At 40.4% G+C, this 12755-nt stretch overlaps 1 protein-coding gene across 4 annotated transcripts in view; it reads right to left on the bottom strand.

The window, feature by feature from the left end:
• The window catches only part of CDH26 (cadherin 26), a 48636-nt gene that overhangs the window by 28828 nt on the left and 7053 nt on the right, over window positions 1–12755 (bottom strand). For all 4 annotated transcript variants that reach the window (XM_023626850.2, XM_070247421.1, XM_023626851.2 and 1 more), the window contains exons 3-5: window positions 11815–11919; window positions 9616–9777; window positions 374–521 (exon numbers count right to left, since the gene is read on the bottom strand). In XM_023626850.2, the coding sequence (XP_023482618.2) occupies window positions 374–521; window positions 9616–9777; window positions 11815–11919 (415 nt within the window). The remainder of the gene's footprint in view (window positions 1–373; window positions 522–9615; window positions 9778–11814; window positions 11920–12755) is intronic.

Below are 12755 nucleotides of genomic sequence, written 5' to 3'. Positions count from 1 at the left end.
TCACAGAATCTGCAGCTCAGGAACTCTAGATGCCGTATTGTTGTCATTTTACAGACGAGAAGTTCACAGAGATGTTCAGGAACTTGCCCCCTAGCTCTGCCTTTTTCCGTCACTGCATTTGGCTTTATTTTAGATTGGTATTTACATGTCAGCTCCTCCAAATGACACAACTTCTACATCGTTTTATTGCCAATACAAAAATGAGGCTTGCAGACCTCAAAGCATTTCGCTCGAAGCCAGGGCCTGCAGCCTTTGGGATGTGAGCAGTGGAATGTCTCCCTGAAGACATCTAGGAGCAAGGGCCCCATCGGCAAGGAAGCAGGAGAACCTCTGGGGTGCAGAGGAGAAAGGAAGCTGTGCAGCCCACACGCACCTGCATCGTGGTCCTCTCTCACATTGACGTCAAATTCCTTCTCAGGGAACTGGGGCGCATGATCATTCACGTCAGTGATCCTAATGTTGAAAGTCAAGGATTTGTCCACAATTTTTCCTGTTGAGCGATTCACCACATCAAAATAAACCTAAGAAGCAGAGAACTGTATTAATGTTGCAGAACCATTTACTTGATGCCACTAATCAGATAACCATTAGTATAATTGTGTGCTTCATGTCTGTCTCCTCCACTAGACCGACAGTTCCTGAGGGCAGGGGTCATATTGCTCTCATTCGCTGTGTGAGCCCAGGGACTGAGCGCAGCGCTGGCATAGACTAAATGCTCAATCAACACTAGAGAACAAATCAATGTGTTGACTTGAATCTCAGTTTCTCCACCTGGGTAAACATAGGCCAGGTATTTGTGAGCATCAGTTTCTACAGCCTATCAGTGTTGTCATGAGAAATAAACACACTAACGAATATCGCTGAATGATTGCAAAGAGCAGAAACTTAAAAGTTTTTGGGAAAGTGAACATTTAAAGTAACTAGCACAGCTGTCAATATAAGGTGGGTTTTTAAATGGTCACTGCTGTTACTTCTGTACTGAGTAAGATCAATTCTTCTCAAACACGCCTGTGAGAAGTCTTTCCTTTCAAAAGATCTCAAATCAATAATTTAAGCTTCTATCTTTAGTTTCTTAAGAAACTAAAAAAAAAAAAGGAGCAAATTAAACTCAAACAGAAAGAAAATAATAAAGATAAAAGCATATATCAATAAAATTGAAAATAGCAAAACAATAAAGTCAATGAAACCAAGAGCTGGTTTGCCTTTCCACGCATATTTTGGGATCAGCTTGTGATATATATAAAAAATTTTGCTAGACTTTTTATGAGGTTTGCACTGAATTTTTAGATAAATTTTGGAGGAATTGTCATCTTGATGTTTAATCTTTCAATCCATAAACACTTTTCATTCATTTGGGTCTTCTTCGATTGCTTTCATCAGTGTTTTATAGTTTTGAGTAAACAGATCCTGCACATAGATTAGATTTATACTTAAGCACGTTATTTGTTTTGGTGATATTGTAAATGATATTGCTTTTAAAATCTTGCTTTCTGATTATTCATAGGTGGTACATAGAAACACAATTGATTTTTACTTATAACTATATTTCCTGTGACCTTGCTACAATTTATTTTCAAATGTTAAAAATAGGCAAAGGATTTGAACAGACACTTCTTCAAAGAAGATATACAGATGGCAAATAATTCATGTTTTGTCATTAGGAAAATCCAAATTAAAACCCCTGTGAGATACTCCTACACATCTGCTTGAATGGCTCACATGAAAAAACTGACACAGATGCAGACAATTGGAGAATAGTTTAGGAGTTTCTGATAAAGTTCAACATAGACTTACCATGTGATCCAACAAATCCACTCCTAGGTATTTAACTTAAAGAAATGAAAACTTATGTTCACAGAAAACCTATATGCTCACAGCAGCTTTGTCTGTGATTGCCAAAAACTGGAAAGAACTCATGTGTCCTTCAACTGATGAGTTGATAAACTGCCATACGTCCAGAAAATGGAATACTACTCGGCAAGAAAGAGGAACAAATGATCAACACATGCCACAACATGGATGAATTTCATGTGCACTATGCTAAGTGAAAAACTCCGGAATTAAACAGTGACATTCTGTGTGATTCCATTTATATGACATGCTAAACGAGGTACAAATGAGGGAATGGAGAACAGATCAGTGGTTTCCAGGGGTTGAGGGTTAGAGGAGAGTTTCATTATAAAGGAGAAGCATAAGGAAATATCAGGGGTGACAGAACTGCCCTGTATTTTGATTGTGGCGGTGGGTACACAGTGCTGCACTTGTCAAAACTGGATATCAAAAGGTATAGATTTTACTTTATGTAAATTTAAAAAATTAAATACACACAACATGTGGAAGGAGTAAATGTGGTTAAGGGTTGCAAGGTCATGGCATTGCCCAAGAAATTGTAAAAATACTTTATATTAAATCTGATAAGTGAAGAATGAATGTTGTAATTTCTAGAGTAATCATTAAATGAAGAGTAAAAGAATGTATAAGTAACTAATAGAGGAGGAAAAATTGAATCATAAAACATAATTAATTCAAAAGAATATAAGAAAGGAGAGGAAAAAGAGCCTAGAACAGCTGAACAAAGAGAAAACAAACAATAAGATGACAGATTTAACACAAACATATGTTTTAATATTAAACATAAAATACTGAACATCACAATTAAAAAACAAAATTAGACAAAACACATCTATGTGCTGCTTACAGGAAATACACCTTAAATATAAGAATATGGAAAAGTTGACCATAAAAGGATATTTTACCATCTCTACGTGTATGAGCTTCTTTTGGCTAGTCTTTGAAGATAGAGAGATAGAGAGATTTTCAAAGACAAACCAAAAGAAGCTCGTCTAGTTCTCCAGCTACAAATATCAAAATATCAAACTTTAAGGCAAGAAGTCTTACTAGAGATAAATGGGGACATTTCAAAATTGCAAAAGGCTCAATCTATGAGGAAGATATCATATAGCAATTCTAAATTTGTGTGCACCTGCCAATATAGCCTCAAAATATATAAAGCTAGGATTAACAGAACTAAAATGGGAAGTGGAGATTTTCATACACCTCTTTCAGAAACTGATAGAACAAGCAGATAAACAAAAACAGATAATCAGTAAGAACATCAAGAATTTAAGCAACACAATGAACAGATTTGACGTTAAATAGAACAGTGTACCCAACCCTGCAGTGTAGACATTCTTTTCAAGAGCACATTGACCATTTACCAAATTGATCATATGCTAGGATATAAAGCAAGTCTCAACAAATTTTGAAGTTACAATCACAGAGAGTATTAAGCTGGAAATCATTAAGAAAGAGATAACTTACAACCCCAAATGGGGGCCAGCCCGATGGCGCAGCGGTTACGTGCACACGTTCCGCTTCGGCGGCCCGGGGTTCACCAGTTCAGATCCCAGGTGTGGACGTAGCACCGCTTGGCAAGCCATGCTGTGGTAGGTGTCCCACATATAAAGTAGAGGAAGACGGGCACGGATGTTAGCTCAGGGCCAGTCTTCCTCAGCAAACAGAGGAGGATTGGCAGTAGTTAGCTCAGGGCTAATCTTCCTCAAAAACAAAAAACAAAAAAACCCCAAATGCTTGGAAGTTAAGCAAAACACTTCTAAATAACTTATGGGTCAAAGAAGAAATCACAAGGAAATCAGAAAATATTTTGAACTGAATGGTAATGAAAATACAATATATCAAAATGCATTTTGCTCCCCTCATTCAGTCATCAAATCCAGACATTATAAGCATATTTTGATTCTGTGAAGCCTAAGGAGTAAATGAAAGCTTGTGAGATGATAACTTACAGACACCAGTCATTGTTGTCTTCGGCGATAAGGGGTTTTTGAGATTTGCCCAAGCTATGACTCCTAGGTCTCTAGTCCCTTGTAGAAACCATGTTGCTAAAAATCTTTCATCCTGAATTATATTTCACATACTCAAAATGCTCAGTAATGTAAACAAATGTATGATTCCATTATTTTGTGCATCAGAGGCTTGGCATGAGGAAATAACCAGAAGTCTTTTTAAGTTTGATGGTGTGATGGTGTAAAAGTTTCTGCATTGGTGGCTTGCCGGGAGATTTGTGAGTCTCACAAAACTCACCTCATAGTGAATTTGATTCAAGAACTATTTATAGGTAGAAAAAGCAGAAAGGAAACAAGCCGTGCAATCACCACGGACAAAGGAACAAAAGTGAGGAAGGCTCTGTTAATGGAGGAATCATGGTCACACGAGGTTCTGTTTATGTCCCTCAGTTGTGGGGTCAGAAAGTCACAGGGATCATAGCAGAATGACTTACCAAAAGCAGAAAGATGATGGGCTGCTTTCATTCTACTTCAGTCAAAACGTGACTCTAAGAGATTCAGGAAATGCCTTATCACACATATTTATACGGAAGAGCTATTACGTGTGAAAACAAACAAAGAAAAAGGCTGCTTGAACCACAACAAAAGTCTTGATTCTGTTTTTTGCAAATAGCAATACCACATAGCCCTAGTGACTAGTGATTGCTTGCAGAGAAAGAAGGGCGTTCTCTAGGACTGCTGAAGATGTTGCCAACCTGATGCATCTGGAGAGAGCAAGACTTTCTCACATGATCCCTGCTACAAAGATACTCCCATCATTCTGCTCTGAGTAGATGCTAAAACTGGCGTGCGTGCAATGAAAGCTGAGATGCCAGCGGGAAACCTAGGCTCATTTTTGTCTCCTTGAAAGCGAATTATACCTCCTCATTACCATATTTTTTTGGTTTGAGTGCATATTTTTTGCAAATGATCATTTGAAGCTACAATGGCATACCAAAATATTAGATATAAAAATATATAAGCAAAGGCAACAAGCCTAAGTCCACTTCTGGGCCTATTCAGACAGCATCTTCTTCAAGTGATTCACTTCATTTCCATCTGTGAGGATGTTTCCGTAAGACCACATCAGCACCAATGACCAGCTTTTTAAGACCAAGATTTTAAGAGGATAGACACCATTGTCTTAGTCATTTACCTTTAGAGGAGAAGGAACAGCATGGATGCATATCTCTATACATCTGTCAAAACCCATAGAATGTATAACAGCAAGAGTGAAGCCTACAGTAAACTATGGGCTTACTTAACAAAATGTAGTGTATTGACTTACCGCTTGTAACAAATGTACTACATTAATGCAAGATGTTAATAGGAGAAGCTGTGGGCGAGCATGGGAAAGTGTGGGGGTATACAGGAACTCTGTACTTTCCTAAACCTAAAGCGACTCTAAAAAAAACCTAAACCTAAACCAACTCTAAAAAAAATAATAAATTTAAAAAGTCCCTACTTATAAAATAAAAAGTGAGCAACTGTATATGTATTTTTTAAAGTCTAATCTTACTTGCTACTGAATCTCTCATTGCTTTAGGATAAGTAGTGATTTTATTCGTTGAAGGCTGCGAAGATTGTGAGGAAAGAGTCAGCGGTCAGGCAGAAGGTCAGAGTGACAGAAAAAGGCGAGGGAAAGGGGATGAACGCTGCATCGAGGCGCTCTCAAGGCAGATGACCCTTTACAATGGGAACATTGGTTTCTCAGGGGTCATCTGGTTGCCAGGTACCGGGTCCTGCTCAGGGATGTGAGAAAGCATGGGGTTTATTGCAGGAGAAGAAGCTTCAGTGAGGCCCAGGGAGGACTCACCAGGACTGGGCTGAGCCCTTACATAGATCATCTCCTTTCTTCCTTGCATAAGCCTTAGACAGAGGCACCCATGTCACCCTGCTCTGCACCACTGAGAGGTTACACAGCTGTCCAGCTCTCAGCTTGGAGGCAGAGGAGCCCAGATTCAAGTCCAGTTAGGTGTAGACTTGACTGCGCCATCAGCCAGTTCTTCAGACTTCCATCTATGGCCACACAGAGCTCAGAGCAGGAGTTTTATCAGATGGGCATCTCAGGACCTTGACAGATTCAGGCAGCTTCTCTCTACCGCTTCTCCTCAGGGCCCACAAGGCCTTCTCCTCAACTTTGCTGTCCTACGCCTCCTCGGGCCTCTTTCCCTGCAGACTCGCGGCTCACTCACAGGCATCCACCCTGGTGGTCCTGCTAGACATCTTAAAATGGTGGCCTGGCCCCAAGTCTACTCCAGCTCAGCTCTCCCCTCTCTCCCTACAAGACAAAGGATGCTGCAATGCGACTACTACTGAACTGGTCTGCTTTGGGGACTCCAACATACATTTTTAAATTTTTGTGCAAGCAAGTTGGCTTTCTCACACACCATTTCTACATGCTCCTCCATAATTTATGACTGCGCTGGCAACTCTCTGCTCCTTAATCGCCCTGACTTCTGGCTCTGAAACCGTGCCAACTGTAATCCTTCCACTTGAAAACAAGAACCACATGTTTGTTTTATGTTTATTATTTTACATTCCATTTATTATCCTAAAAGCTACATCTGAGACCTTTAGTTCTGTAAGATGCCTGAGAGGCATAAATGTTGTTTATTCTTTGGCAAGATGCTGAGAATTTCCAGGGAGCTCAGAATCACAATGGAGAAGGAAAATGTCATGGATATTTTCTACACTTGGAAAGGGTTTTCAGGCTTTTGTTATAGCCTTGAGACTTAGATCCTTGGATAAACACACCATAGTGCATTGACATTATGGATTGGCATATGGCTATTTGAAATTACATGTGCAAGATCTATACTCTTAGACACAAATGAGCATATGGAAACATCTTAAATGGCAAACACAAAATGCAAAATCACTTATATGCATAGTTTCTAGGCAAAGATAACTGTGTTGGGATAAATATTGACAAATAATTATTATGAGGAATATAAAAGGATGTATTTTCTTGAGTGTATTTGTATCCTATGAAATTGAGCATATTTTGATATAAATGGATAAGATTCCTACACAGAAAAAAGTCAGACTTTTTCCCTCTCCAAGTCTTTCTTAAATCTTCCAGCAATTCTCAGTTGGTATTACCGCTTTCTTATAGGTTTATGGAATTAATAAGTTGGCATCCCCCTACTCCTGCCATCTCTAAAACACAAGTTTTGACATGTTTTGGCTAGTTCTAGTGACTTCCTCACTACCCTCAAGAGTAAAGCAGTGCTATTAGAAATGCCCTTTCTGTCACTACATTAGGTTTACTTAATTTTTAATAACATCCTATCTTTATGCAAAAAACAATAAGCATTCTTCTATAGAAGCAGATGGTTAAGCTTGAATGCTCGGTTTGTGTAGCATTCTTATCACACTCTGCTTATCCCTTTCGGGCTGCTAATCCTCCCATCAGCCTGTTTCACATCTTCCTAACTAGTGTGTTAACCCCTGTGTGTTTGTTTCCTATGGCTTCTGTAACAAAGTATCACCAACTGGGTGGCTTACAACAAAAATTTATCCTCTCACAGTTCTGGAAGCTGGAAGCCAAATCAAGGTGTCGGCAGGGTTGGTTCCTTCTGGAGTCTCTGAGGGAGAGGCTGTTCCAGGCCTCTCTCCTAACTTCTGGTGTTTCTCAGCTTGTAGACATCACTCCAACCTCTGTCTCCAGCTTCACATGGCATTCTCTTCTGTGTCTTTTTCTGCGTCCAGATTTCCCTCCTTTTATAAGGATGTCCATCACTAGATTAGGACCCACGCTAATCCAGTATAACCTCATCTTAACAAGATTATACCTGCAAAGACCTTATATCCAAATTAGGTCTCATTCACAGGTGCCAGGGGTTGGGACTTGAACTCATCTTTTTGGAAGACACAATTCAACCCACAATACCCTGGAAAGCAGAGTCTACATTTACTGTGCTCATTCATTCATCCGACATGATTAATTGAGAACCTATCTCGGGTCATGATTATGAATAAAACAGGGTCTCTCCCCTCTGAGAAATTACAATCTGATAGGGGAGATTGATCGACAGAGAATCAAACACAAAAGTATACAACAGGTATACAACAGGTATTGAGGAGAAAGTAAAACCGAGTAAGAAGGCAGAGACCCACCGGCGGAGGGAGCCTGCCCCAGAATTCTCACCCTGTGTCTCCCTTCATGGAAGATAATAGTCAAATGAGGGGAACAACTAGCAAACAATGGCAGAAATCAATGTAAAAGGACAACTGTGATAATGTTTTGGGGGATTGAAACATGGATTTGATCTAGCCAGCGAGGTCCAAGCTCAGGGCCTTGTCTTCCTGTAACAGAACCCATGGGGATGCTGATCATGTCCCCCACCTTTTCCCTTTCATCTCTAAAGGGTCCCTGGGACCTACTGTGATATTCCAAGGTTTTCCATCTCAACTTCAAGTTTCAGAAAACACTCATAGGTATTTGGCTTCAGCATTATCAGCTTCTAGGCATGAAGTCCCATATTAAACATTGTGAATGTCAACGATTAATATATCATTAAAGATGTTAAAAGCAAACAATGACTACAACCAAAAAAGAAAACTCGCAGGCACTAAATGTTTGGTTCCTTCCTGCCCAGGTCCCGTCCATTACATGTTCTGGGTGCTCCCTACTCACTGTGTGGAAGCCCATGGACCAGCAGCAGCAGCATCGCCTGGGAGCTTGTTAGGAAGGCAGACTCTCAGCCCACGCCCCACCCCAGGACCTTCTGAAACAGAATCTGCATTTTAACAAGATCCCTAGGTGATCTGTTTGCTCATTAAAGATTGAGAACCGCTGACCCAGGGTTCCACTTATGACTCTTTTTTTTATTCTTTCTTTTTAACAGACACTGAAAATTCTGGAGAAAGGGGCAAGGGTTTATGTGGCTAGAGAAGACCCAGAGTGTCATCTTCGCCCGCCTTTCAGAGTTTGGGAAGAATTTCTGCCTGTTTAAAAGTTAGAGATTCAAAGCCTGTCAATGAGTTAAGGGTTTACCCATGTATTTTATGATACATACAAAGATTTTGAAGTCATTGGAGAAAAACTATATAAATTACTTCTTTCAGATGTTAAGCAACATCTTCCCACCCTGAAGGAATTAATGTATAGGCAAGCAGGCCTGAGAACCAAGCCCAGTTTTCAGCAGAAGTCAAAATAGAACAAAGGCTGGCTTCCTAAGAACTCCCTCTCAGATTATGTTGGTAACGAGATATACCACCACATTGTTTGGGCATTTTTCTTTGTAATTTCCTTTCCTGGTTTAGAACCTGAATTTCAACACAGTTGACCATGGTGTTGGGGTGATGAAATCTTAAGGATTACCTGGACACAATAAGAAACTGTCACCAGATATGTAACTCGTCATTCATCAGTTATTAGGCAACCCATTGTGTCTGTTGTAGCGTCATTCCATGGATTCCATCCGTGACTCTTCGAAACTAAACAGGCCGTTTTGTAAGCATTCTGTAGCTCTATCCCCAAATGCTTTCAGATTTCCCGATCATGTTGGGATATTGGTCATTAGAAGGAAGATCTGTCGTGGCTCACATAGATTGCAGAAATAATTACAAAGCCAAAGTCCAGAACTCTAAAAGAAGGTTACAGAATTGACCTCTGTCTCCCATACATACATCTAAAGCTTGCCACAGTGCATAATATATCAATCTCCTAGAACCTGGCACACAGTCAGCTTAAATAATGCTTACCGAATACAATATTCCTGCAAGAATATACCAAGCTCAGAATGTATCAAATTTTAGGTACCATAAAAGATGGTGTTGTCTCTCGATCCACAGTGCGATGAACATATATTTTTCCACTCTCATGTTCTTCTATAGAAAACAAACCAATCTCTGGATATTCATCCACACCAGGTCCACTGATTAAATACATCAATGACGTGTCATCAGGTATAACACTGAACAGCTGGAAGGAGAAAAAATGAGGATGAAAAGAGGATGAGACTAAAGCACTGTACATATCAACCATCAAGGCTAAGATTAAAAGGGATTTGTAAAGACTCATACCCAGCAATTGCGCATCTGAGGATTTATCCTAAAGAAGTAAAGATATGCAATGATGCAGGAACAAGGAACATGGCTGCAGTTTGGTTTGTAACTGTGAAAAACTGGGAACAACAGAAATGTTTCCATCAATATGGAAAGAATCATATAACGGTACCACTCCCTTCACCTAACATGGGACTCCAGCTTTTCAGGATTCACATGGTCTGCCCCAGAAAGACAGGTGTCGTTAAACAAGAAAGGATACTGGCAGAAAAATATGCATGTGTGATCCCATTTAGTTAATACAGATTCATACTAGTAAATCTGCAGAGGAATATCTGAAAGTGATGTGCTAATATTGGTTATCCTTCCAGGGAAAGAGGAATAATAATCAAACAGCTAACATTTAGAAAGAGCTTAGAATGAGCCAACTTATATATGCCTTACCTACGCTAACCTATTTAATCTTTAAAACCATCCCGTAATAACTAGACACTACCATGGACCGCATTGTGCAGAGGAGGGAACAGAAGGGATATCTGACTTACAGAGTAATGATGAGGTGTGTCTGGAATATGAACCCACTGTGCCCCCTGACTCTTGGGAGAATGCACTTTTAACGACTGAGCCTTGAAAACTTTCTGTAGATGTTTTCTTATCGTAGGCACATACTACTTTTATAAACGTTGCAAAAATATGAATTTTTTTCTTTCCTAGGAATCTAGAGCATTAGAGCTGTAGGGGACTTAATCACTCAGCACATCACTCAAAGGCCCACGAGGGTCAGGGAGGCAGTGGAAGTGAATGACATGGGCCAGGTGTACAGACTCTGGCATTCCAGCATCACCACGGGACTTCTTTGCTGCCTCAGTCGATACTCAACCTCAGCTGAGGGAGGCAATAGAGAGTGTCTAGGATTGTGGCATTCTGGCTAACTCAAGCCCCTTCTAATTGTTGCCATGTGGGAATGGAGGCTCCATGTAGTCAGATTTTCCCATTTTCAAGAAGTCCCTAGAAGTGAAGGATTTTTAATACAATCTCCATAATCCTTTCCAATTTTTTTTATCATGGTAAAATACACATAACATGAAATTTACCAACTTAACCAAGTGTGCAGTGCAGTGGTACCAAGTACATTCATATTGTTGTGCAACCATCACCATGCTCCACCTCCAGAACTCCTTTCATCTTATAAAACTGAACCTCTGTACCCATTAAACAATAATTCCCCATTCTCCCCTTCACTCCAGGCCCAGACAACTACTATTCTACTTTCTCTCTTTTTTTAATTCTCCCTTTTCTCCCACTCCCAGGCCTCTGGTAACCACAATCTCCTTATTTTTTTTTTTCGTGGCAGAGCTAGCTTTTACTTTTTATTTTTTTGGTGAGGAAGATTGGTCTTGAGCTAACATCTGTTGCCAATCTTCCTCTTTTTGCTTGAGGAAGCTTGTCCTTGAGCTAACATCTGCCCCAATCTTGCTCTATTTTGCATGTGGGACGCCACCACAGCATGGCTTGATGAGTGGTGCCTATGTCTGCTCTTGGGATCCAAACTCGCAACCCTTGGGCCACCGAAGCAGAGTACACAAAATTAACCACCAGGACACAAGCCAGCCCCCATCCTTATTTTTAAATAATGAATTTTTTTAAAAGACTCTGTATGGGCCAAATAAAACAGGCCTGCAGGCTGGAACTAACCAGCCTATTGCCATATGTGATTCTGGTTTTCTCAGCACACACTCACATGGAGAAGTGACTTGCCCAAAGTCACACCCTCAGGGAGAGGAAGACCGGGTTCTAGAACCAGACATCCCAAGGCCCACTGTAGGGTTCCTCCCGCCACTTCATTACTGGCCGCACTAGCACATGGCCTCTCAAGATGTAATCCTCCTGCCAAAAAGGGCACGCTCAATCAGAGAGGATGATGAGGGCCTTTCCTTGGGAGTAGCTGCCTTACCTCACCAACAAGTTTGGGAAAGGGTCCTGGGTCTTCCTCCTGCAGTTCCAAGGTGGTAATAATCCATCTTCTCTTGTATCGCCGTAGAGGCCGGTGGCTCTCTCCCTGGAAATTATGACAGTGACAGTGATGAGGAGGAGGATGGGGGTGATACTGGTTGGCACTGTCTAGTACTTGATATGCATTCTTTTTCTGATCCTCACAACAGCCTCCGATGCTTAGAAATTGAATGTCCCTGTTCTGTTAACAATTATAGAATCATTTCTAGGCTGTGGGGCATGTGCCACCAATGATTTTACATGGCTCATAAGCTAATTTTAGGGTCCATGCAAGCACAGCATTAAAAATCACTGCCTACTATGTGCTAACGCCTGTCCTATAGTAAACATGCAAATAGTTGTTGAATGACTGAGAAAGTTACTCCCTCTCTATTTATCTCTCCATCTTTCTGAAGTCATTGATGAGAAAGTCTCCATGCAGTGCTGATAGGTCTTTAATGCCTCTCTGTCTACTAATCTCTCTTGTAACAGAGACAGAAAGGGTCCGAGATTAGGGTCAGAGATTTGTCAGCAAGAGAATATAGATAGAATTTAACAACGTGGTTTTGTTTGTAGTATATATATTTTTTACAGTTACCATCTATTTATTACAAGTGAAGCTGGTTTCTAGCCACATTAATTTTTATCCACAAAAATGTAAGTTTTTAAAAAATTGCTTAATTAGAAAGTGAGTTGATCACAAGAACAACAGGAAGGAAATAGTCATAATACATCATGAGGATATGGCAAACACTCACGACGGTGGTGGTGCAGGACTGCATCCCCTGTGTCAACCCGCACTCACACAGTGGGAAATATTAAGTCCACTACATTTTAATCCCATAAAGAAGAAAATAGCATGGCTGGACCTCGAGGCTAGCACCGTGTGGTTGATTTCTGATG

Source organism: Equus caballus, chromosome 22 (assembly GCF_041296265.1).
Source record: "Equus caballus isolate H_3958 breed thoroughbred chromosome 22, TB-T2T, whole genome shotgun sequence".
NCBI lineage: Eukaryota > Metazoa > Chordata > Mammalia > Perissodactyla > Equidae > Equus > Equus caballus.
This window is presented reverse-complemented; position numbering and strand designations above follow the sequence as displayed.